This window comes from Heteronotia binoei, chromosome 14 (genome assembly GCF_032191835.1).
Source record: "Heteronotia binoei isolate CCM8104 ecotype False Entrance Well chromosome 14, APGP_CSIRO_Hbin_v1, whole genome shotgun sequence".
NCBI classification, from domain to species: domain Eukaryota; kingdom Metazoa; phylum Chordata; class Lepidosauria; order Squamata; family Gekkonidae; genus Heteronotia; species Heteronotia binoei.
This window is the reverse complement of record NC_083236.1, coordinates 15,829,775-15,857,402: the sequence shown is the minus strand read 5'-3', so window position 1 is coordinate 15,857,402 and position 27,628 is coordinate 15,829,775. Positions and strand designations below refer to the sequence as shown.

Genomic DNA, 27,628 nt, shown 5'->3' with positions numbered 1-27,628 from the left:
TTGCTCAGAGACCCACCAGCTAAGCACACCTCAAAGTTGCAAGTCTGGGAAAGGAATCCAGAACCAGCATCTCCATAGTTCTCCTGAAAATTCAGTCCCACTGGGAAACGCAGGACAAAGCTCTCTATGAACTTTCTCCTTTTCTGAATCTTGATGAGAATAAACTCCATCAAAGAAACCAGAAAAATGAATGGGATGACAACCAAACACACGACTACATACATAATCAGGATATGGTTTTCTTCCACCACTTCATCCTTCGGATTATCCACCATTTTTATTTCAGGGTTAGAAAAGGCATCCACTAGCAAAATGCTTAGAGTCGCAGAGATGGACTGGGAAGACTGACTCTTGTATCTAACTCCAATGATAAGTATCTGGTTGAATGTGGCTCGTTTTTAATTGATCTCATAGGTCTTATTTGTTTTCTGATCTCATGGTTTTTACTTCTGCATTCTAGGCACCCATTTATGTGGAAAATTAAGAGTTCTGACCAGAATCCCTGTCCACTGCCACCACCTTGTTAAACAGGTAGCCAGTCTCAATCTCCCAGGGAACCAAGTTAGTAGATGGTGAAGTGCCATTCTGACAAGGATTCCAGGTAAATGGGGTATTATCATTTCATCAGGGCTTTTTTTTTGTAGAAAAGGCCCAGCAGTAGCTCATTTGCATATTAGGCCACATCCCCTTATGTCACTGTTGTTTCACACAAGGCTTTTTTTTTTTTTAGAAAAAGACCAACAGGTCCTCATTTGCATACTAGGCCAAACCCCCTGAGGCCAAGCCAGCCAGAACTGTGTTCCTGCTCAAAAAAGCCCTGATTTTCTTCCATGAAAACAACTCAAGACAATAACTTTGGAGCTCAGCAGAAGAGAACTGCTATCCACAGCCCTTCACCAGGAAATCTTTCACTTGCTCATAGTCCAGAGATCAGATGGTCCACAGATACCCAGTTTCAGAGTTGATGGAGACATGAGAGGACACAGGTTGATCACTGACCTTCCCACTTGGGCATTTTGTCCCATGTCCATGTCCCTGGCTTGGACCAAACCTATGAATAGACCTGGAATATTATTTTCCTGTAATTGCACTTCATAAACTGACTTTGCAAATACTGCAGAGTTGTCATTGACATCTAAGATCATGCTGGTCTAAAGACCATAATAAAGAACAACTACTACTACTAGGCAAAAGATTTATGTGATCTGAAGAGAAACCAGAGTATGTGTTCTGTTTTTTAAGGGTCAATGGCAATGCACAATGAATTTTGACTGACTGAATGACTACTACTACTACATCTGAGATCTTCACATTAACTATTCTTGGTGACAAGAGCCTGGGTGAGCACCAGTCTGTGGCTGTGATGGTCATGTTACATGCTAAAACTCTTGGTCAAGGTACTGCTGGTTCACCAGCTGGTAATAGATTCAGGCGGGTAGCCATGTTGGTATGAAGCAATAGAACAAAATTTGAGTTCAGTGCCAATTTTAAGACCATCAAAGTTTTATTCAAGGTATAAGCACATTTCTTCAGATACATTGAAATGGAAGTTACCAGTCCATACATACAGAGGGAGAGCAGCAAATGAGCATACAACATAATGAAAACGTTTAACAGATGCAACATAACACTGCACAACCAATCACCCCACCTTAAAAAAAGGACGCTGTTAGTTACATGTTAGGTACATTTACACATCAATCTCCAATTTTCATGTATTTGCTTCACTGTTTTTCCCTGGAATTAAATCCAAACAAATGATGACCTCATAAACTAAACGTGTGATTCCTGTTTGGTCCTTGCATCTGTTAAACATTTTCATTATGTCGTATGCTAATTTACAGCGTTCTCTTCCTATATGTATGAACTGGTAACTTCCACTTCAATGTACCTGAAGAAGTGTGCATGCACACATATGTTTATATCTTTAATAGAACTTTGTTGGTCTTAAATTTGCCACTGGACTCAAATTTTGTTCAGTTGGTAACAGTTATTCCCTGAGGCTTTTGAACATGAAGGGCTGGTTTGCCTCAGTGGTGCAGGAAGTTTTTGATGTGTCTTGATTAGTGACACTGAAGAGAGTCACAACAGTATTTTGGGGAGAATCTTCTGGTAAATGACTGGTGATGAACGTTAACCTCCCCTCTGGGGAACTGTCATTTCCATCCTCAACCTCCACAATGAATTTGCAGTAAGCAAAGCGCCCCCCTCCATTGGTGGTTTTGATGTTTATTGCATAATTCCTATTATCTTTATAATAATTATTCCTACAACTATTTCCCATTACATCTTGTTAACTTGAACGATCTAAGTACATTTTCTGAAACTTGGATGAAGTAATAAATTATGTCCCCAAAGAAACCAAAATCCCTCTCAGCTGCTTTCACTCTTGGTACATGCACTTGGCTAGCTGTTTTCCAATAGTTTCACTTTATACAGAGACTGATGAAACTGAAGGACATTATCATTGTTGCTCATAATCAATGTAGTCTTCATTTTCCTTTGTAGAATTTCTAATACTACTACAGGCTTTTTATTTATTCAGACACATTTCATAATTTCCCTTTGCCAATCTTGCAAAGTTATTTTAGATAAAACAATAAGATTATTTTCAAATAGGACTACAAACATGTCACATCAGTAATCCTACTGAACAAAGTCAAATTTAACATGGGCCATCAAGCCAGATTCAACTTTACCTGATGTTATACTATCTGTTAACAATTATTTTATCTCAGAGCAAAGCTAAGCACTCAGGTATCTCCCTGCAGTTTGGAATCAATTCAGCTCCAATGCAGCCGAAATCTCTTTTTGTAGATTTTCAACTAAATTTAATCCATTTTATATCTGTTCTATTTGTTAATTTTATACCCTGAAAATGTACTATAGTCCTCTATGCATATCATTTTATTTCATTTATTAGCTTCTATGACCAAAGGTCTTAAGCTCAATCAGGATGTAATAACCGTCAAAACATGCATTGATATACAACAGAACTAACCATATTCACAGAATTCAAACGTTACAGTCAAAATATTCAAATCTAAAAGTGAATAAAATGTTAAAACAGGAATTTCTAATAAAACCTACCATACAGTTAAGTAAACCTAAAATTATCATGTTAACCACATATGCCGAATTCCATTACCATCAGATCAATCCAGATTTCTGTTGTTTTGCAGATAAGACTATCATTAAAAATTTTGTAACAAAATAGGTGGTTTCAGGATTAGTATCTGCCACTATGCATATCAAAGTTTGTTCAATTGCTTTCTCAAGATTAGTGTATTGAGCAGGGGGATGAACTAGATGGCCTGTACGGCCTCTCCCAACTCTGTGATTCTATTATTCTATGAATGTTTCATCAGCCTAGAGGCTTATCATAAGTTCTTTTCCAGCCAAATCATTTCCAGTCATTCCTGATTAACTTCTAATGAATTCAGCTAAGGGTTCACTATAAAGAGTAAATAGAATAGCTGCCAATGGACAAACTGACATGTGCCTCAGTCAAGCATTATCAGAGGAGATGTTTTTTTTTACCCAAAGCCATGCACAAGTTTGACTATATAAAACTTTTAGAATATGCAATTTATCTTTAATACTAAATGTCTCAAGGCTGCTGAACCAAAAAAACCTCCATTCAATGTGGTCAAAAACTTTTTCCTCGACATGTAGTATTAAAGCTATTTTGACTCCTTTCTGTTCTGCATAAGTCAATACATGGAACTGACACTCCAAAATATGGAAATAACACTCCAAGTATTATTTGCTAAATATCTACCCTTCATAAATTCACGTTGGTCATGATGAGTGTGTGTATCCACCAATAACGTTATTCAGTCCATCTGTTATAATAGATGTAAAGATCTTACAATTTATGCTCAACAAAGATATTGGTCTATATGAGCTTTGAGTTGTAGAATCCTTACCTTTCTTGTGCATGCAAATTATCCTTGTTTGGTTAAATGTAGCGAGGATATTACCATTTCTTAAGCAATCATTAAAAAGTTTCAACATAGGAGTTAATATTGCATCACTCTCATTGCTTCTTAACATTCTACCATAATGCTATCCAATCCAGATTTTTTAAAGCATTTAACCTGCTTTTTCAACCTGATTAACAATAAAATCTCCACTCAAACTGAGCCTATCTTGTTCAATTAAGGCTCTCAATCTAATCTGATGTAAAATCATATATTTTTTAAAAAAATCTCTCATGTATCATTTTTTTTTGGCAGAGGGTCTGCCAGAGAAAGGTGAGAACTTCAGTCTGTGCTGATTGCTGCCAGAGGAGAGAGACTGGGGGGGGGGGAGGAGTTGCCTAATACTTCTCCCTGGTAATTAGATTTAATGAGAGGTAAAGCTATACATCTATGGTCTAAGTTCAATGAATACATAACACAATAAAAAAGAAAAATGGTCAGATTGAAAAACACAGTAACATAGAAATGTCTAGGACCACCTTAAGGAACAAATGAACCTGCCCAGCACTCATGTCCATAATCAAGGGCAATTCTCTACCTACCTTCACCTTATGAAGTGAGATGGCTGTCTATAAGAGAGAAGGCCTTTTTTCCATTTATAGAACTTCCTCTTGAGAAATGTTTGACTGGCACCATCTTAACCATCTGTTAACTTTTAAGGCAGTGGACTAAGTTTGTCTCATTGATCTGAGATTTATAGTTAAGTTTTGGGGATGGTTGCATAAGCATGCTTCCCTGACCGTGCCAATCTGTATATTCTCTGTTCCTGTGCCGCTATGCTACAGTTCTTGCTTTGTGTTCTGAGGGCAGTATTCTGATCTAATAAGTGGACTATTATTGTGATCCTGTGATATACTTGGAAAATAAATGCATGCATGCTTACAGAAGAATGAAAATACAGGGATTTCCAATTTAACCATATTTGGCATGCACAGCCATAACGCTATGAGCAAAAGGATATGTAGTCATCAGAAGGAAAAGAAACAGTGAAAGAAAGAACTACTATTATTAGAAATTTGAGACCTTGGAAGAGAATGTGTCACACAGGAAAATTTTAAAAGTTGAGATTTTCCAAGAAAATAAATGTGCTGCATTGAAAAAAAAACAATTTAACTTTTATCAAACTACGTTTTGAAACAAGGAGTTTACAAAATCAGTTATTTGCTAGCAGACTGAGATAAAAGAATGTCCTTCTAACAACAGAAGAGGGCCAATGGAAAAAGGGCCAGGGGACCAACAAAATAGATGAGTCAGCTTCAAAAGGATGGTCAGCTCAAAGTTCAAACAGTTATTCAGTCTTAGTTGAAAGGTAAAACCATTTGTATGTCTTAGGCACAGGAGGATCAGACAGCAAGGAGAACAGTTTACTGAGGAAAAGAACAGAGATAATAAATAGACTGTAAAAAGGATATGTACGAGTAGAGCTGAATATCAAGTACTGAATGCAAATACATCCACTGTTCTAATGACACTTATCTAGCCTCAAAGATGTCTCCAATAAAGAGAAACATAATGAATCAATAGAGAGATGAAACGTATATATTTAAAAAAATTACTCACAGTTCAGCAAAAAAGTATTTCTAGTCCTATAACTCAGCAGAACTTTTCCAAGCATGTGGGACAATAAAAAGGCAATTATTTACTTACCTGGTCTCTTTGTTTTTGGCCTCCCACCAGCTCAGGAGTTTCTTGAGAGATAGAAGATATCCTATGATTCTCAGAAATATTTGGGTCCCCCATAGAGAAAACAGGAATGAGAGGCCTAAGGAATCTGAAATCGCTGCTTAGTGATCCACCAGTTAGGCAAACATCATACTGGTAAGTCCGGGAAAGTGATCCAGTTTGAGAATCAGCACCAGTTTCTGGGATCTCAGGTAAGGCAGGTGGGAACTGAGGAAGGGCAGTGATAAAACTAGACTCTTTCTTGTATATTTTGATGATGACAAAAACAATGATGCAAATCAGGAACACAAAGGACACAGCAGCCAAGCAGATGACCAGGTACATAGTCAAGGAGCCATCTTCTTCACTGGCTTCCTGACTGACACTTGCAATATTCAGATAAGGATCTGAAAAGCCATCCACAGGAAGTATATTCAGGGTTGCTGTGCTGCTCTGGGGAGGGTGGCCGTTGTCTCTCACCAGGATGATCAGTCTCTGCTTGTTTGTATCTCGCTCTGTCAGTGGTCTCCTGGTTTTCACTTCCCCATTCTGGGCTCCTATGCTGAAAAGACTGGGGTCCGTGGCCTTCAGCAATTCATAGGACAGCCAGGAGTTCTGACCTGAATCCCCATCCACAGCCACCACCTTGGCAACCAGGTAACCGGCCTCCACTGACTTGGGAACCAGCTCATTGCAGGGGGAGGTGCTGTTCTGAAGTGGGTAGAGGAAGAAGGGAGCATTATCGTTTTCATCCAGGATAACAACTCGAACAACAACTTCCGAACTCAGTGGAGGAGAACCCCCATCTGAAGCCCTCACTGTCACTTGGAATTCCTTGATCTGCTCATAATCCAGAGATCTCAGAAGATAAAGATTCCCAGTCTCTGAGTTGATGGAAACATAAGAGGCTGCAGGAGCACCACTGGCATTTCCAGGCACTAGAGAATAGGCCACCTTGGCATTCTGCTCCACGTCCAGATCAACAGCATGGACCAAACCCATCAGCAGGCCTGGAATGTTGTTTTCCCACACTTGCATTTCATACTTGGACTTCTCAAACACTGGAGAGTTGTCGTTGATATCTGAGATCAAAACCTTAATTGTTCTTTTTGAAGTGAGCCTGGGAGAGCCCCAATCAGTAGCTGTGATGGTGATGTTATATTCAGGGACCTTTTCTCTGTCCAGTGGCCTTTGGGTCACCAGTTGATAATAATTATTCACCGTGGTTTTCAATAGAAAGGGCAAATTCATCTCCATGGAGCAGGAGGTCCGACCATTGTCTCCGGAGTCTCGGTCTGTGACACTGAAGAGCACCACCAGCGTATCTTGGGAAGAATTCTCTGCCAAAGGACTGGTGATGGATATGACTGTTATCTCAGGTGCATTGTCATTCTCATCCTCAATTTCCACCATGACCTTGCAGTGGCCTGTATGACCACCTCCATCTTTTGCCTTGATCTTCATAGAATAGCTTGGTTTTTTTTCATAGTCAACTGAACCCAAAACAGTAATTTCCCCAGTGATTTGATTCAACTGAAACAAGCTGCTTATTTCCTCAGGCACCTGATGGAATGAGTAAGTAATCTCTGCATTTGAACCAAAATCTAAATCTCTGGCTTCCACTTTCAAGACCAGAGTATCTCGAGGGCTATTTTCCTTTAAACCCACCATATATTCAGATTGTGCAAACTCAGGGAAGTTGTCATTGATGTCCAGAACACTGACCTTTATTAGAACTGTGCCTGTTCTCTGGGGCACCCCTCCATCAAATGCTGTGATAGTCAGCCCAAAATGAGCCTCCTTCTCCCTGTCTAGTGTTTTGTCCAGAACAAGGTCCAAATTTTTCTCTCCACCCTTGCCACTTTGTATTTCCAAGTGAAAATTTTCATTGGGACTGAGGGTGTAGTTCTGAATACTGTTTTCACCCAAGTCTGTATCTTGGGCAGATTCCAGGGGGAATCGGGTATTTTGGGGGGTATTTTCAGGAATAGATAGGTCAAGTACAGCTTCAGAGAATGCTGGAGAGTTGTCATTTATATCTTCTATTTCTATCTCAATGATGTAGATTGCTAAGGGGTTTTGGAGCACAATTTCAGATAACAGTAAGCAAGAGTCCATCTCACCACACAAAGCTTCTCTGTCTATCTTTTCATTTACAAAGAGATTCCCAGAATGGGTATTCAGTTGGAAATATTGCTTATTGCTTTTGGAAACCAGCTGGGCTCTGCGAGCAGGGAGCTCCTCTGGTCGCAGTTTCAAATCCTTCAGCACATTAGCCACCAGAGACCCACTTCTCTTCTCTTCAGGCAATGAATAGCGAATTGAGACACACACCACTCCAGACAGAGAGAATAAGAACAAAAGATACAGACCTTTTCTCATCCTGAAGCTATTGTCCTTGGTGCCAGACATGGTCAAGAGTCTGTGGTTTTCAAAACATGAAGCAGCCTGGTACTATCCTGAGATATTTTATCCTTCTGAAATATTTTGATCTGCTGTGCTCATTGTTTTTTGTCCTTGTATCTTCCCATCTATCCAGCCCTTCCTTCCCTCTGAATTCAGAAGCTGTCTGTCTGTCTGTTAGGTTTCTTCTTGTGCTGCTACAAATGAAATGCCCAAAAATGCCATTTGCAGCTCATCTGTTTGCTTATACTGCCATCTTGTGGTCTTGCTAGAAGAAAACCATGAAAATTGCAAATCTGTTTAAAGTTCTCAAACATTTTGGGGCAGACTGACCGCTATATTACTCAGCCTTTTGGAATCCACATGCAAAGTCATTCCCTGCTACTCCCCCTCCCCTATGCTCACAAAATGTCTCACCTAAATTACTACTGAACAAGCTATTTTATTTTTATGGTTTATTCATAAATAGCAATAGTGAGCATAATGATCCCTCAACCATTTTGCACTTTATGCATATAAAATACACACCTTGCATTGCAGTTGACTTGTCAGGCAATATGGTCTCAACACACAGTTTGAGAGCCACTGCATAAACAGTATGTGCATTATGCTTAAATCAGTGGTTCTTAGTGGCTTAGTGGCCATAACTGGCTCTTTAACATGCCACTTGTGGTGCTTCTGAGCACCTTTCTCTGATGTAGCACCCATCACATATTTCAGGAAGCTGTCAAGGCTACTACCCACTGATGCCAGGGGCTGGCAGATAGTTCCTATTCTGAAACAGCTGTTATTGGAGGATGGCTAAAAAGGGAGTCCCCCTGAGCTGCAGATCTCGTGTCAGGGAGATCCAACAACCCCTTACCAATCTTTGCAGTCTTTGTACTCTTATTACAACACTCAAATTGCTTTTGACAGAGAGCCAGTTTGGCGTAGTGGACTCTTATCTTGGAGAACCAGGTTTGATTCCCCACTCCTCCACTTGCAGCTACTGGAATGGCCTTGCGTCAGCCACAGCTCTTGTAGAGTTGTCCTTGAAAGGGCAGCTTCTGAGAGAGCCCCACCTACCTCACAAAGTGTCTGTCGTGGGGGAAGAAGATAAAGGAAAACTGGACTAAAACCAATACAATGAATTTTAAGAGGGATAAATGTAAAGTTCTGCATTTAGGTAGGTAAACTCCAATGCATGGTTATAGGATGGGGGAGACTTGTGTGGGCAGTAGAATCTGTGGAAAGTATCTAGGGGTCTTAGTGGATTATATGCTGAACATGAATCACCAGTGTGATGTGGTGGCTAAAAAGGCAAATGCAATTTTGGGCTGTATCAACAGAAGTATAATGTCCAGATCACATGAAGTGATGGTATCGCTTTATTCTGCTCTTCCGTTTTGGGTATCACAGTTTAAGAAGGATATAGACAAGCTGGAATGGGTCCAGAGGAGGGCGATGAAGATGGTGAGGGGTCTGGAGACCAAGTCCTATGAGGAAAAGTTGAAGGAACTGGGGATGTTTAGCCTGGAGAAGAGAAGGCTGAGAGGTGATATGATCATCATCTTCAAGTACTTGAAAGGCTGTCATACAGAGGATGGTGTGGAATTGTTTTCTGTGGCTCCAGAAGGTAGGACCAGAACCAATGGGTTGAAATTAAATCAAAAGAATTTCTGGCTCAACATTAGGAAGAACTTCCTGACCATTAGAGCACATCCTCAGTGGAACAGGCTTCCTCGGGAGGTGGTGGGCTCTCCTTCCTTGCAGGTTTTTAAACAGAGGCTAGATGGCCATCTGACAAGAATGAGGATCCTGTGAATTTAGGGGGAGGTATTTGTGAGTTTCCTGCATTGTGCAAGGGGTTGGACTGGATGACCCTGGAGGTCCCTTCCAACTCTATGATTCTAGGATTCTATGAGATTGTAAGCTGCTCTGAGACTCTGATTCAGAGAGAAGGGTGGGCTATAAATGCATGGTCTTCTTCTTCATCATCATCATCTGGGAGCATTTCCCCCCCACAACTCAGCTAATAAAGACTTCTGGAGATCATAAAAGTTTGCATATACTTTTGTGTCATCAGTCTGCCTTGCAAGACCTTCCTTCTCTCCAAGTACTCCGGGGCTGCCTGAGTATTAACAGTGATAGGGAGAGAGAACCTTTCATGTTCACAGGTATTCTGCTAACTGAAAGGGTTGCAGATATAGTTACATACTAATATTGATATATTATTCAATATTATTACTGATATATAGTTATGTATTAATATAGATATATTGTACGTGTTTTGTTAGTAAGGTGGTACTCAGGTGGCTCTTTTTATTTGCAAATGTGACTGTCCATGAGCCAAGCAGACAGAACTACTGGCCGAGATTTATATTAATTTGACAGTTATAATATTTTACATAGTGAATATTCATCTTAAAGATTAATGTTACAGTCCTCTGTATGTGTAAAAAGCAGACTGAGAAAAGAGAGAGATTTGGGTGCAACTAAAAACACTCATGTTTCAGTTTTTCTGATTCAGTGGTTTTAAGAATGTGAGTGGATTACCTAGAACTGTCACTAATATCAATATTTTTTGGATTTCATTACCACTAATTTCATGGTAAATCAGTTCTTCTCACCTGACTCATGACTTGATCTGCACGGTGAGAAATCCTTGAATCCCTCTGATTTTGAGCAGGATTCAGAGAAAACACAGGAAAGAGAGGCCTGAGGAATTTGAACTCACAGTTCAGAGAACCACCAGCTAAGCACACCTCAAAGTTGTAAGCCTTGGATCCAGTATCAGCATCTCCACACTTCTCTGGGAAATTTGGTCCCACTGAGAAATTTAGGACAGAATTCTCCATGAACTTTCTGCTTTTCCAAATCTTGATGGCAACAAACACCACTACGGAGACTAGAAAAATGAATGATGACCAAACATATGACCAGATACACCATCAGGGTATGGTCTTCTTCTTCCATCACATTCTCCTTCGGGGTATCCACCATTTTCATATAAGAATCAGAAAAACCAACCACTAGAAGAATGTTCAATGTTACAGAGGTGGACTGGGTGGGGTGCCCATTATCTCTGACTCTAATAATAAGTTTCTGTTTGAAGGTGTATCATTTATTAATCGGCCTCAGAAGGTTGTCCATTGTGGGGGCAGGGGATTCCCCTGGTTTGGAGGCCTTCTCCCGCTTCAGGGTTATCAGAAATGTCTGCTGGGCACTCCATTTTTCTCTATGGAGAATGGTTCCCTCAAGGTTCTGTGGCCTTCAGGGGCTTTTAGGAAAGCCAAGAGCTCTAACTGAAATCTCTGTCCACTTCCACCACCTTGCTGACCACCTTGCTGACCTCATCCCCCCTGGGAACCAGGTCACTGGATGGGGAAGAGCCAGTCTGAAGAGGGTAAAGGATGAACGGGGCATTATCATTTTCATCCATGATGACAACTTAGGGATAATATCTTGGGAGCTCATGGGAGGAAAGTGGCTGTCCACAGCCATATAGACACATGGAAATCCTTTTATCTGCTCATAGTCCAGAGATCGGATGGCATAAAGATTCCCAGTTTCAGAGTTGATAGAGACATAAGAGGACACAGGTTATTCACTGACCTTCCCAGGCAAAAGTGAATACTTAATTTTTTGAGTTCTGCTCTGTATCCAGGTCATCAGTATGCACTAATTCTACTAGAATACTTGGAATATCATTTTTCTACTATTGGCTGCTCATAATATGACTTTTCAAATACTGGGAAGCTGTCGTTGACATCTGAGATCTGAATGTTAATTATTCTTATTGAACTCAGCCTGGGTAAGCCTTTGTCTGTAAAAATAATTGTGATGTTGTGCTCATAGGCTCTTTCTCGGTTCAGGGGTTGCTGGGCCACCAGCTGATAATAATTATGCTCTGAAGCTTTCAACATCAAGTGCAAGTTTGCCTCAGTGGTACAGGAAGATCTGCCGTTATCGCCAGTCTTCATCAGAGACAATGAACAGGGCTACAACAATATCTGAGGGTGAATCTTCTGGAAAGGGGCTGGAAATGGAGGTTACAGTCACCTCTGGGGTATTGCCATTGCTGTCCTGCACCTCCACAAGGACTTTGCAGTAAGCAGACAGCCCCCCTCCATCCGTGGCTTTGATATCCATGGCATAATTTTTGTCTTCTTCATAATCAATGGTTCCTGCAACAACAAGTTCCCCAGTATGTTTGTTTAACTTGAAGCATTAGAACCAAGATAAGTTGCTTTAACTTTAGCTACAAGTGTACTTGGTCTGGCTGTTTTCCATTAACTTCACTTAGTACAGAGATTGATAAAACTGAGGGACATTATCACGGGCGTCCGGAACATCAATGATAATGTTTGCTGTGCCTGTTCTCTTTGGAGTCCCTCCATCAATAGCCAACAGAATCAAGAAAAGTCGTGCATTCTCTTCATGGTCCAATTGTTTCTCCAATACCAATTCTGCATTTTTGCAACCATCACTGTGACTCTGAAGATCCAACCTAAAATGGTCATTAGGACTACGTGTATAGTTCTGAACAGCATTTTCTCCTCCATCTGCATCTGTTGCACTCTCCAATGGGAACTGGGTATTCAGGGGAGTCTGTTCTAGTACTTTCAGAAGGAATTCCTTATTAGAGAATTGAGGGGAATTGTCATTCACATCCTCTATTTGGACCAATTCTAAGCACTTGCATTGGATTTTACAGTACAACCTCTTTTTGACCACAAAAAGCTTCTCAGGATCCAACTTGAAATATTGCCTGCTGCTTTCGGAAACCAGATGAGCCCCTTGTGCAGACAGACCCTTCACATCCACTTTCAAATACTTTTAATACGTTTGCCACCGGAGACCCACTCTTCTTTTCTTTAGACTTTGAATATAGGAGGGATTCACACATTCACCCACTCATGCTGAGATAACAGGAAAGAAAGATCAACCTTTTGGGGGGATGCATTTCCATTTTCTCAACCTCCTTGAAGGCACCTCTAACATGCAGGGTGTTCTTTGTAATGAAGGCAGTTCCTAGAATTGGCTTTGTTGTCTTTTCCGAATGAAAATTCCTTTTTTCTGTATTTGTTTTCAGTAATAAATACAGTGGCTTTTTTCTCTTGAAATTTCTGACATGCCTGCAGTGACAACTTAATCTGAAATTCAGTTATTCATTTAATTATCAACCATTACTACCACCACATTGGACATCATGAAGCAGGTGAAAAAGGCCATGTCCAAGTGCCGGTTAGGGAGAAGGCCCCCAAAATTCTGGCTTGGCTTCAAATGGTGACAGGCTAGTCCCGTGATATAAAGGATGAGTTGGCTGTTCAGCAGCAAACAGCAAAAGCTGAAGTATGTGGTGAAGGAGGAATAATTAATTGTCTTGTTTGCCTTCCCAGCTGCATCCTAGGCAGTCAATAATACAGCCTTAAGCTTCCTTGGAAGCTGGAATCCACTGTTCTAATGGCCATGAGTGCCTCTTTTCAGTTTTGGTGGCTGTCAATAAAACAAGAACCATACATTTATGTTTTACATTTACATTTATAGGTAAAATTCCCAATCATAAACATATAGGACTATTTACTAGGATTATTCCTAACATTTGTTTAATTTCCCTAATTATAGCTCTTCAAAACTTCATTACTACTGGACATCTATAAAACATATGTATGTAGTCTACATCTAGCTATTTACATCTCCAGCATTATATATTGTTCATATGGAAAATAAGATTTAATTTCTGAGTCAAACATCATTGATAAGCAACTTTATATTTTTTTCCTTCATTCCTATGTTAATTGCTGACACAGCCGAAGTAAAAATATTAATCCACTCTTGAATCACCTAGAGAATCACCTATGATTTTTTGCCAGCTTTAAAAAAAATGTTAATAAAATAAAAAATTAACACAGCATCAAGCCAGATCCAACTTTATTTGATGCCATACTATCATAATAATTACTATTTTCTGTTAGAGCTTAGTCAAACACCCAGGTATCTCCCAGCAGTTTAGGATCAATTCAACTCCAATCCAGCTGAGGGGCTTCCAGTGGAGATGTAATGGCAGGCTGATGTCTTCATAGGGAGTGAAGACACATCACAGCTAATTACTGTCTAGGAAGGCTTTCTGGTTGGCAAAATCTCCCTAGATTAAAAGGGAGATCAAACAAATGAACTATGGCTGATAACAGATGGGCAATTTGGGACAACTCAGAGATGCCTCAGAAACCGACATGAAAAACCCTTCCAAACGCACACATCTGCCGCCCATCCCCATCCCATACTCATCCTATATTCAGGAGTCCTCAGAGTGGCTCAAAAAGCTACCACTTTTGAAGTAGTAGCAAATGTCTGAACCACACACCAGTCACCTCTTCAGTGTTTGGATGCAGAAGTGCACAAGCAAGGCATCTTGGTGGTATGAACCCGCCAAGCAGCCCCAAGCCATGTCCAGTCTTTTGTGTGTGTGTGTGTGTGTGTGTATGTATGTGTATATAGTACCATAGAAGGTTTTTAAATTGTAATTGTATTTTATTGATTATAAATTGTAATTATAACTGTCTGGATTGAATTGATTGTTAGCTGCCCTGAGTCTGCTTGTAGAGAAGGCGGGTTAGAAATTGAAAGTAATAAATAAATAATAAAATCAGACACACACACAATTCAAGAAACCCAAACCAAGCTGCGGGGAAGGCGTGCAACAGCCATCTGATTGCGGCAAAGTCGCCCCATGGATGGGATGAGGATGGCTTGCGAGGGATTGTGTGGAAGGTTTGGGACAGTTCTTTCTGAGCTGGCACAATTTGCAATGCTTCCGATCCATATATAGCACCATAGAAGGTTTTTAAATTGTAATTGTATTTTATTGATAGTTTTGATATTATTGATGTATATGTATATCTTTAGAGAATAATAATGATGATGATGATGATGATGATGATGATGATACCCTATCAGATGTTACAATAGGACAGTCTCCTTTTCATAGGATGTTATAGTTCCCTTCCTGTGCTCCAGCTGTTTAGGCAAGTACATGGTCAATGGCTGCCTTCCCAATGGAGAGGTCTGTTTGCTCTCCTGGACTCAATACAGAAGACCTCTTCCTTGCTGCAAGGAGTTTTTATCATCTCCCTTTCCCCTTCCACTGACCTGGTCAGACCAGGTCAAAGAGCCTCTTCCTGGATATCTCCAGGACATTTCCTTCCTGGAGACCCTCTATCATTTCATTCCTCCAAATCTCTGTTCCCTGCTAGAAGGAAGCAGAGATTTTGACTCACCCATTATTTCTCCTGCTCCATCTATTAGCATTTGTATGAAGGTGAGCTGAGGTATGCCTCGGAAGGAACTGAACTGACTTTCTCCTTCTCCTGCATGTTCTCTGCCCAGAAGGGGGAAAAAAACCCTTTTCAAACACACAGTTGAGGTTCTGCTCAGCTCAAATCTCCCAGAAAAAACTCATTTTTTCACAGGTACTACAAAATATTCGTGTCCATTCTTACTGTCAAATTAAACAAGATTTTCCTTAATATGTTACAAAGGATGAGACTGACTTTGTTTCACACTGTAAGGTATCTGACAGTGCAGGAAAATAGGATTATATTAGGAAGCTTGATAGGCAGATTTAAGGATTGGAGGCACAGCTTTACATCAGTTCCTACTCTATCTCTTTCTTTAAACTTGCCTCTTTGTTTGGTCCACCTCTCTCTACCCTGTGGTGGCCTCAGGGTCATACTTCAGGATGAAAGCCAAACCACCTGCTCATTGACTCAGCAGTCCCACCCCCAAATGCAGGCCACTGAACACAGTAAGGTAGGTTGCCAGCCAGGGGATCTTTAACCTCTGGGATCTTGGGGGTGGGGCAGTGCATTGCATGACATCAGGGCAATGTCACCTTTGACCCCACAATTTCTCCCGGTTCTTCACTGGGCAGCAGCAGGGGGTGTGGGCACTGTCCCCCCAACAGTGAGACTAACTTCTGAGGATTGATTGAATAAAATTTCTACCCCACCTTTCCTCTCTCAATGACCAACCAAGGCTACTAACAAAGTAAAACGTATATGATAAAATCACATTTTAAAGATCATTAGAACCACTTCTATCAACAAAAAAAGCTTCAAAAATACAAAGACATAAAAACAACAATTAAAACATACAGCTGGAAGGAGGAGTTACTGAAGAAATGTCAAACAATTTTTTTTAAAAAGTCTTCAACTGCTGGTGTAAGACGGCAACAGAAGGGACAGACAAATCTCCCTGGGGAGAGAGTTTCAGAGTTTTGGTACCACCACTCAGTAAGCTAACTCACTGGTTGCTACCTGCCTGATCTTAAAAAGGTGGGGGGGGCACTCAAAGCAAGGCCTCCAAAGATGATTGTAGCAGTCAGGTAGGTTAGAATCAAGTTACACTGTGTGTATGTATCAGTGGAACTGGTAAAATGGGAAGAGACCAGTTTATTAGATGTTCATTCTGTACTTTACATTTGAAATATACATCATTATCTAGAGAGGGGCATAAGTATTAATTCCATGGACTAAAATTACCTAATTGCACCACTGTCACTACCTCCCTTTCCCTCACTAAATTTAATGGATCCAAAACGGCCTCAAAGTTTTTCTCTCTAAAATAGCTCCTCCAGCATATTCTACAGGCTAAGCTGGGTTTTGTAATGGAGAAAACAGGGTTGCTGCTCCATTCCATGGCAGTTTTGGGAGAAGTGTTAAAAGTGGTCTATGTCTCACCTTAGCACTCTCCCCCCCCCCCCCCCGCCGCCCAATTCTGTTTAAAATTTGCATGAAGCCTTTGAGATGGGTTTCCTAAGGATTTGGAGTCCAGCCATTAGTATGCTGCAGGCAGCAAAGAGCTAGATGAGGGCTAAGATACTAAAACTCAGTTTTGATGGAATGTTTATGATGGGTCAGCCAGGAAAAGAAGAGGGCTCTGACTGGAGGGGGTGTAACCTTCCCCTGAAAGGAACAAGGACTCAATACATTTTTAAACTTTCCTTTTGCTTTGCTTTTTAAAAAAAATAAAATAAAATAAAATATACACATTCAATTATTTTCAGTTTTCATTTCCATTCTGTTTTCAATTGGGAAACACAGTTCTATTATACCTTGTTTGTTTTCCATCGTCACCCAATGGATTGTCATTACCAAGTTCTTGGGACAATTTTACAGATAATTATTGATGTTGTTAGTTACTAGAGTTTTAGAGAAGAACTGCAATGGATGTTGCTAATTTGTGTGTGTCTGATTTCGGTGCTGGTTTTATGTCTGCCTTATTCTATATCATCAACAACAGGATTTTCTAAGAAAGGAATGGCCATTTGGACAGTCTTCTGGCAGAAGAAACAGCAGCCCCTGCTAGGGTGGACCTTCCTTCTGTGCCAGTTGTGTTTCAGCCGTGGGATCACCACTTCCTCCCGAGGGAGCACCATTTCTTCTTCCATATGAGGTTTTTCCTTCTTAACAGCTTCCTTTGCTCATGACTCTGTATCGATTCTCCACGCCAAACATTTCTGATAATCATCACAACTCTCATCCCCTCGTTTTCCTTCTCTCACTTTAACACGAAGCAGAAATTCTTGGCAATGTGTCACTGTCTGTTCCCACCTCCTAAATTACCTTCCCCATTCAAGGTTCTCTCTATTATGCCATTAAAGCTTTTGAAATTTGAAATTTTTGGTTCTCTCAGTATGACTGTTCATCTAAAGACACTTGTACACCTTAATGGGTTTAGAGATCAGGGCAGATATTGCTGTGACTCCCCAGAAAATAGAAAGAAGGCAAAAAGAAGTCTGAAAGGAGTTTGTTTGCAGAGTTAAAATGCCTGTGTTCCCGGTCACATGGATATGAGTGTATAAAAATGCAAATATCTCATGAACACTTCATAGCTGTATTGTGTGAGGTACTGGCATTCATGGAGAAAGTCAGAGGTCAGCCTTATGGGCAAGAAAGTCCAGATAGTTGGAAAGCAAATGACCAGGAGGCAGAAGTGTTGAAGAAAGACTTCCAGCATTCAGCAATGGGCTTGGGGAAATGAGCTTGAGTAAATGATCTGTGGAAGAAGAGGCCCAGTGGAAAGGGGCAGGGGACCAACAAAATAGAAGGATGAGCCAGTATTAAAAGGATGGCTGGCTCAAAGGAAAAACCTTTCATGGCACCAAGGAGTATAGTCTAATAAGGAAAACAACTGGGATAAAAAAGGGACAATCCTAAAGGAGATGGACAATTACAGTTGAATGTCATGAACTCAGTGCAAACACACACAGAGTTCTTAAATGGTACTTATCTAGTCGTGATGGACATATATGGACATATGAAACTGCCATATACTGAATCAGACCCTTGGTCCATCAAAGTCAGTATTGTCTTCTCAGACTGGCAGCGGCTCTCCAGGGTCTCAAGCTGATGATTTTCACGCCTACTTCCCTGGACCCTTTTTGGAGATGCCAGGGATTGGACCTTCTGCTTACCAAGCAGATGCTCTACCACTGAGCCACCGTCCCTCCCCAATAAGGAGAAATGCAATGAATTAACAAGCAGCAGAAATTAATACATAAAAATGTGACTGAGAATTTAACAACAAAAAAATCTGATGTCCTACAACCTAGTTGAAATTTCCATAGTTCACAGAACATTTAAGGGGGAAAAAACCCTGTTTACTTACGTGTTCTCTTTGTTTTTGGCCCTCTACCTGCTCAGGAGTCTCTTGAGAAACAGAAGAAATCCTGTGATTCTCAGAAATATTTGGGTTCCCCATAGAGAAAACAGGAATGAGAGGCCTAAGGAACCTGAACTCGCTGCTTAGTGATCCACCAGTTAGGCAAACATCATATTGGTAAGTCCGGGAAAGGGATCCATTCTGAGAATCCACACCAGTTTCTGGGATCTCAGGTAAGGCAGGTGGGAACTGAGGAAGAGCAGTGATAAAACTGGACTCTTTCTTGTATATTTTGATGACAACAAACACAATGATGCAGATCAGGAACACAAAGGACACTGCAGCCAAGCAGATCACCAGGTACATAGTCAAGGAACCATCTTCTTCACTGGCTTCCTGACTGACACTTGCAATATTCAGATAAGGATCTGAAAAGCCATCCACAGGAAGTATATTCAGGGTTGCTGTGCTGGTCTGGGGAGGGTGGCCGTTGTCTCTCACCAGGATAATCAGCCTCTGCTTGTTTGTATCTCGCTCTGTCAGTGGTCTCCTGGTCTTCACTTCCCCATTCTGGGCTCCTATGCTGAAAAGGCCAGGATCTGTGGCCTTCAGCAATTCATAGGACAGCCAGGAGTTCTGACCCGAATCCCCATCCACAGCCACCACTTTGGCAACCAGGTAACCGGCCTCCACTGACTTGGGAACCAGCTCATTGCAGGGGGAGGTGCTGTTCTGAAGTGGGTAGAGGAAGAAGGGAGCATTGTCATTTTCATCCAGGATAACAATTCGAACAACAACTTCTGAGCTCAGCGAAGGAGAACCCCCATCTGAAGCCCTCACTGTCACTTGGAATTCCTTGATCTGCTCATAATCCAGAGATCGCAGGACATACAGATTCCCAGTCTCTGAGTTGATGGAAACAGAAGAGGCCGCAGGAGCACCACTGGCATTTCCAGGCACTAGAGAATAGGCCACCTTGGCATTCTGCTCCACGTCCAGATCAATAGCATGGACTGAACCCATCAGCAGGCCTGGGATATTGTTTTCCCACACTTGCATTTCATACTTGGACTTCTCAAACACTGGAGAGTTGTCATTGACATCAGAGATCTCAACACTAATCATTCTAGTGGAAACAAGTCTGGGAGAGCCCCGATCAGTAGCTGTGATGGTGATGTTATACTCAGGGACCTTCTCTCTATCCAGTGGCTTTTGGGTCACCAGTTGATAATAATTATTCACAGTAGTTTTTAACAGAAAGGGCAAATTCATCTCCACAGAGCAGGATGTTCTTCCATTGTCTCCCGAGTCCTGGTCATTGACACTGAAGAGCACAACCAGTGTATCTAACGGGGAGTCTTCTGCCAAAGGACTGGTGATGGTTATGACTGATATCTCAGGTGCATTGTCATTCTCATCCTCAATTTCAACCATGACCTTGCAGTGGCCTGAAAGGCCCCCTCCATCTTTTGCTTTAATGTCAATCTGATAGTTGGCTTCCTTTTCATAGTCCATTGGACTCAAAACGGTGATTTCTCCAGTTGTTTGATGCAAGTAGAACAAATATTCTATATTTTCAGGTGCCCGATGAAATGAGTAGGTGATCTCTGCATTTGAACCAAAATCTAAATCTTTGGCTTCTACTTTAGACACCAGAGTACCACGAGGGCTGTTTTCCTTTAACTTCACTTTATATTCAGATTGTGTAAACTGTGGGAAGTTGTCATTGATGTCCAGAACATTAATATGTATTTGAATAGTGCCTGTTCTCTGGGGTACCCCTCCATCTACAGCTGTGAGAGTCAACTGAAACTGAGCTTCTTTCTCCCTGTCTAGTGGTTTTTCCAAAACAAGGTCCACATATTTGCTCCCAAACTCATTACTTTGTGCATCCAATTTGAAATTCCCATTGATACTGAGTGTGTAGTTCTGGATACTGTTTTCACTCAAGTCTGTATCTTGGGCAGTTTCCAAAGGAAATCTGGTATTTGTAGGGACATTCTCAGGAATTGCTAATTCAAATTCTTTCTTAGAGAATTTGGGAGAATTGTCATTCACATCTTTTATCTGGATCTCTATAACGTAGATCGTTAAGGGGTTCTGGAGCACTATTTCAGACAACAGTAAGCAAGGCTCCACCTTGCCACACAAAGCTTCTCTGTCTATTTTTTCATTTACAAACAGATTCCCAGAACGGCTATCCAGCTGGAAATATTGCTTATTGCTTTTGGAAACCAGCTGGGCTCTTCGAGAAGACAGCTCCCCTGGTCCCAGTTTCAAATCCTTCAGCACATTAGCCACCAGAGACCCACTTTTCTTCTCTTCAGGCAAAGAATAGCGAATTGAGATACACATCACTCCAGACAGAAAGAATAAGAACAAAAGATACAGACCTTTTCTCATCCTGAAGCTACCATCCATGTTCTGAGTATCATCCAGTGATTATATTTCTTAGAAAATTGTTCTGGTCTTTTGGTTGCTTTCTTTCTTTTTAATCTTTTATTTCCAATCCATCCAGCGCTCACCCTTCCTCTTGTTTCAGTTTCCAGCTGCTGATACGTTTTGGCTCGTGCTGTTACAAAAGATGATTCTCTTTGAAATCCATGCTGCATCTGATCTGTTTGCCAATACTGCCATCTTGTGGTATGGCCATAAGAAAATTATTCAAATTATGTTTTCCTTTAAACCAAATCTTTTTGAACTGGGTTCCGTTTCTCAAATATACACTCTGTCTTTCAGAACCCACTTGCATAGTAACTCCATGTGAAATTACATCCACCACCAGACACAAAAATACCATGCAAGAATATTTATTAAGTTAGTAATGAACACATTTGGGCTGGTTCTCCTCCACTGAGCTCCCAAATTACTCTATGGGCTGAAGAAACAGGATTATGTGGGCAAATAAAGGAACTGATCAGACTGACACCTAACTGGAAAAGGAAGACAAAGTATATATGTATTACCACTGAGGACCAAGATGGGAGGGTGAAGAAATTAGGCAGTTTTTTCCTCTTTTCTTCTTTTCACTCTGTTGGGATGAGGTGAGACTAGAGCCTCCTCATTCAGTTAACTATATTTTTTCTTCCTCCTATTGAAGTCATGCCTGTTAACTATATAATAATAATCATCATCATCATCTCTCTCTCGGCTTGGCTTCGCGAACGAAGATTTAAGAAGGGTGCAATAGTCCACGTCTGCTGCAGGCTCGCTGGTGGCTGACAAGACCAATGCGGGACAGGCAGGTCCGGCCACAGTGGCTGCAGGGAAAAGTCTGATTTGGGGTTGGTGCTGTAGCAGTGCGATTCTTCCTCAATCTCCTTTTGTCCTCAAGACCAGCTATGCGTGCGTTCTCAAAGGAAGAGACAGCCTGGTGGATGGTGTGCCTCCTATTGAAGTCATGAAGTATTATTATTGAAGTATTACTATTGAAGTATTATTATTATTATTAATAATAATAATAATAAACTTTTATTTATACCCCGCCCTCCCCGCCTAGGCAGGCTCAAGGCGGCTAACAGGACATGGTCGAAACCATGATACAAATAAACAATAGATAATACAGTTAATAATTTAAAGAATAAAACCAATAAAACAGTAAGACATTAAAATACAATCGAATGGCATATAAGATGGCTCGGTATTATTGATCTTGTCAAGAGTTCTGTCTTAAAAAGCTAGCCGGAAGAGGGCGGTTTTGCAGGCCCTACGGATTATTTGTGTTTTTATGCCAATAAAGGTGTGTTCATGTATGTATGAAGTCATGCCTGATTTGCAAAACAGTATCAGCCCACATTTGAGTTATGGTCTATGCCACAAAACATTTATATGATACATAATATGCTTATATCAACACTAATTTAGCATTTATATATGAAGTTTGAACTTGTTTTCAACTGATAACAGAGATTATTATTTTCTGTAAATTGCACATAAGCAGACAGAGAGAAATGAAGAGAAATACATTTGGGAACTGAAAATATATCTCAATAATTCACCTGGAGTTTCTGTATAAAAGTTACCCTTAATTGTTGTTAACATTATTATCTAACAAACTTAACCATTAGAAAATTTAAAACTTCATTACACTCACCTGGCATACAAGTTTACTTTCTGCTCCATGACTGGGGACTTCTTGGGAACCAGGAGAAATCCCTTGAACCTCATGCAACTGAGCAGGCTCCACAGAAAACACGGGGAAGAGAGGCCGTAGAAACCTGAACTCGCTGTTCAGGGACCCACCAGCTAAGCACACCTCGTAGTTGTAAACCCAGGAAAGGGATCCAGCATCAGCATCTCCACAGTTTTCTGGGAAATTTGGTCCCACTGGGAAATTCAGGGTGGAGCTCTCTATGAAATTCCTTTTTTTCTGAATCCTGATGGCAACAAACACCATCACAGAAAGCAGGAAAATGAAGATGACAGCCAAGCATATGACCAGATACATAGTCAGGGTATGGTCTTCCACTTCCAACACTTCATCCTTCGGAATATCTACCATTTTCATATAAGGGTCAGAAAAGCCATCCACTAGCAGAATGCTTAATGTTGCAGAGGTGGACTGGGAAGGGTGCCCATTGTCTCTGACTCCAATGATAAGTTTCTGTTTGAAAGAGTCTCGTTTGTTAATTGGTCTCATGGTTTTCACTTCTCCATTCTGGGCCCCCACACTGAACAGACCTGGTTCTGTGGCCTTCAGGAGCTCATAGGAAAGCCAAGAGTTCTGACCAGAATCTCTGTCCACTGCCACCACCTTGGTGACCAGGTAGCCAGCCTCCGCCCCCCTGGGAACCAGGTCATTGGATGGGGAAGAGCCATTCTGAAGAGGGTAGAGGATGAATGGGGCATTATCATTTTCATCCATGACAGCAATTCAGACAATAACTTCAGAGCTCAGGGGAGGAGAACCACTGTCCACAGCCCTCACAGTCACATGGAAATCTTTCACCTGCTCATAGTCTACTGATCGGATGGCATACAGATTCCCAGTTTCAGAGTTGATGGAGACGTAAGAGGACAGAGGTTGATTGCTGACCTTCCCAGGCAAAACAGAATACATTACTTTGGCATTCCACTCTGTGTCCAGGTCCCTGGCTTGGACCAACCCTTTCAGGAGCCCCGGAATGTTGTTTTCCCATAACTGCATCTCATATGTTGACTTCTCAAATACTGGAGCATTGTTATTGACATCTGAGATCTGAACATTAATTATTCTTGTTGAAATGAGCCTAGGTGAACCCCTGTCTGTAGCTGTGATGCTGATGTTATACTCTTATGCTTTTTCTCTGTCTAAGGTCTGCTGGGTCACCAGTTGGTAGTAATTATTTGCATTTGCTTTCAACAGGAAGGGCAAGCTTGCCTCAGTGGTGCAGGCAGTTCTGCCACTATCTCCAGAGTCTCGGTCTGTGACACGGAAAAGGGCCACAACAGTATTTGGTGGAGAATCTTCTGGTAAGGGACTAGTGAGGGATGTGAGGGTCACCTCTGGGGCATTATCATTCCTGTCCTCAACCTCCACCATGACTTTGCAGTAAGCAGAGAGCCCTCCTCCATCCGTGGCTTTGATGTTTATCTCATAACTTCTCTCCTCTTCATAATCAATGGCTCCAGCAACGTTAAGTTCCCCGGTCTGTTTGTTTAAATCGAATGCTTTGTGCACATTTTCTGGCACCTGGCTAAAGGAATAAGTGATGTCCCCATAGGAAAAAAAAATGATTATCCCTTTACTGGAATATGAAAAGCCAAAATGGCTGCCAGGTGAACTTTAATGGATTAGTTCCACAGAGTTCCTTCTTGTAAATTCAATAGATAATCCAATATCTTATGCAGACTTCATCTCTGTGAGTCTCAACCTTGTTTCTTACTCCAGTGTATGAAACTTTATAACTGTATGATCTTTTTATGAGTCTGCATGCTGCTATTATAGCCTGTTTTTACTTTATGTGAAAACTCTTCTACTGTACGATCATCCAGGTGGTTAGATGTAACAACTGCACCTATGGGTAGGTTCTATGCAGAGGAGATTTCTTGTAACACCCCCTGGCTAGTTTCCACAGCACTGTGAACCATGCCCTCCTGGGTCAAAAGAGTGCTAGAAGTATGCATGATGTTCTGTCTGCTCTTATCTTGAGAATCACTTTGCAGGAACTCCTTTGAATATTAGGCCACACCCCTCTTATGTAGCCAATCTTCCAAGAACTTACAGGACTGCTATTACAGGGCCTACTATAAGCTCTTGGAGGATTGACTACAACAGGGGTATGTGGCCTAATATGCAAAGGAGTTCCTACTACAAAAAAAGCCCTGCCAATAGGTGGGAACACATAAAATTGGTGGCCCTGCCAATACCACTGGAAGGCATCCCCCAAGGATCCTACATCTCTGGCTGCTCTGGAACAGAAATTAATGCATTTCTTGTTCTCCGCTAACACACTGTGTTGCTTAAACTTGCTATATGAACAGCTGACAACTGGATCATATCCCTTATTGCCAGATAAGCGTGGCCTCTCTGCACAGTCAGAGGGATTCTGTGCCTCCCTGTTTGTTTTAGTAGAATTTAGTAGTGATGTTGTCTGTTTCTATTAGGATATATTTTCCTCTGATGATCTCTGCAAAGGAAGCAAGCACAAGTTTGACTGATCTCAGTTCCAATAAATTAAAGTGAGATGTAGATTCTTAGCCAATTTCCCTTTCATGCTTAATCATGCTTAATGCACACTGCACCCGCTGAGTGCTTGTCAGTCCATAGGCTAATATCAGGAGATTGGATCCCAATGGGGATTCCCTTATCTAGATTATCAGACCTGGACCACCATTAAGAGGGATCTTATAATAACTCTTGGAATGGACAATTTCCTCCAATGAGGACTGGAACTGCCACTGAAACTTCTGATAAAATGTATCAGATGACCAAGATCAGCTTCCATGGAGAAAATGGCTGCTTTAGAGGTTGGATTCTGTGTCATAACATTCTATTAAGGTCCCTTCCATTCCCAATCCCCCCTCTCTCCCCCCAAAAACTCCTCCAGATATTTCCCAACCTAGAACTGGCAACCCTACCTCCAAATGAATGCAAATGTTAATTTTGGTGTCTAACCCCTATCCAGTAGTGGGCCATGACCGACAGCCAGAAATGTCAGGGTTCCATTCACTGCAAACTAAATTAGTGTCTCTCTGTGGAAGTAACTATGCTCTGCCCATTCATGGTAATGGAGCTTTCACTCATGCTGCTTCATTGTGGGATTCTGCTAGGGTTGCCAGCCCACCCACCCACTGGCCACTAGCAGGTTTGGATACTCCTGGAGATTTGGGGGTGGAGCCTGGATAAGAAGAGGAGAATAATGTAAGCCACTTTGGATCACCATTGAGAAGAAAGGTGAGGAATAAATAAAGTTTTAAAAAAACCAACCTTAAAATCAGTCCATATAAAATGCAATTGTCAATTGAATTGCAGTTAAAAATCAGAAGCAGAAGAGGATTCTATCTGAATAATTTCTACCCAACTATATATGAACCCATAGACCCTGAACATCCTATTGTCCCCACCCCAAGACAAGATATATGCAAAAAAATTACCACCACCCCTTTCCCCAACCCTTGTTTTTTAGCATCACATGTGTCTTTTTCACACTATACGTTTCTCTGCAGCAACCTTGGGCAAAGAAACAGCAGCCCCACTCCATATTTTCAGTACTAAATCACTACATGCATCTCTCAACCTCCCCCAAATATACACTTATTCCAGCATTTTTCTTGCTGTTTCTAGCACATACTCCCTACTCTGCCTGCCTCTATCCTTACCCATATCCAAGTGCCATCTATTCCTATATATTATCTCTTTCCAGTCTTTTTTCACAACAAGAATAAAAAAACTTGCCCCCGTGTACACTTGCCCAGGTGTCTGTTCCCAGTCTTCTCTCAGCCCCTCTTCAAATTATATTAGAAATGAATAATAATAAATAATAAATGCATAACAAATAATGTATAACAAATAATTCCAAATAATCTCAATATACGTAATTCCTTAATTGAGTTATTTTTATTCAAATAACAGCTTGGTCTGCTGAGCCTAATCTTAAGTCTGTCCCAATACTATCAAGAAATTCTATTTTGCAGATGCCAAAAAGGCATTTGATAGGATTGAGTAGAATTTCTGAAATAAGGTTTTATTTATAATTGGATTTGGTCAGTGATTTAGAAATGAGATAGATTTAATTTATAGTGTTGCCCACTGTAAAGTGCCTATGAAAAAAACTTAACCTCCTCCTATTTTGAGATACAACATTTTTAATGAACTGAACTGAAAAATAAAGTAGGAATCTTGCAGTGATCTAAATGAGACCAAAAGCTATCAGATTTAGAGTATCAGATATTTTATTCTTCTGATAAAAAAGACAGAAACAGGTTTTAAAATAATAGATTACACAGAATACCTCTAATATGAGGAACCCTTTAAAGAGGATCAGAACTATACAACTGCAGATAAGAGGTCCAGGGAAAATCCCGACGCTGGCTCTTAAACTAAACCAACCAAGGCTGCTTCAGTATCAAAATAAAAAATAATTTAAAAATCCCTATGTTCTGGGACACTATAGAAATCATAAAATTATATTCATAACATGAACTCACAAATATATATCAGAACAACAAATAATAAAATGTTCAAATACCAAACTCCATACAGGTAATAAATATATGTGATAAAAAACAAGGACACTTCCTGAATAAATGAAGTCTGAAAGCAAAAGTCCCAGCAAAGCTGTGTGAAAAGCTTGTAAAGCTGAGGGTCCGTTCCAGAACAAAGAATTGCAAGTCCAAATGAAGGCAACATGGTTTCCATATAAAATCTAATGTTTCAGGATCTTCAGGAAATAAATTCTATAAAGTTCAACTACAAGTTCAACTTCTTTTTTTTTACTTTACAGAATTTATTTCCT

At 40.8% G+C, this 27,628-nt stretch overlaps 2 protein-coding genes across 14 annotated transcripts in view; both read right to left on the bottom strand.

The window, feature by feature from the left end:
• LOC132582157 (protocadherin beta-16-like) overlaps positions 1 to 27,628 on the bottom strand; it is a 214,724-nt gene that overhangs the window by 66,185 nt on the left and 120,911 nt on the right. The window contains exon 1 of one of the 13 annotated variants that reach the window (XM_060253642.1): positions 18,699 to 21,199. The exons of the other annotated variants lie outside the window; for them this stretch is intronic. Coding sequence (XP_060109625.1) covers positions 18,699 to 21,113 — 2,415 coding nt within the window. The 5' untranslated portion in view covers positions 21,114 to 21,199. Of the gene's footprint in view, positions 1 to 18,698; positions 21,200 to 27,628 lie in introns of those variants that run through there. 13 annotated transcript variants of the gene reach the window in all.
• On the bottom strand, positions 909 to 8,102 carry LOC132582778 (protocadherin beta-16-like). The gene is made up of 2 exons (XM_060254495.1): positions 5,631 to 8,102; positions 909 to 1,151 (listed from the first exon to the last, which is right to left on the bottom strand). Exons 1-2 carry the CDS (start codon positions 8,055 to 8,057, stop codon positions 909 to 911), a joined length of 2,670 nt encoding a protein of 889 aa, XP_060110478.1. The 5' UTR covers positions 8,058 to 8,102.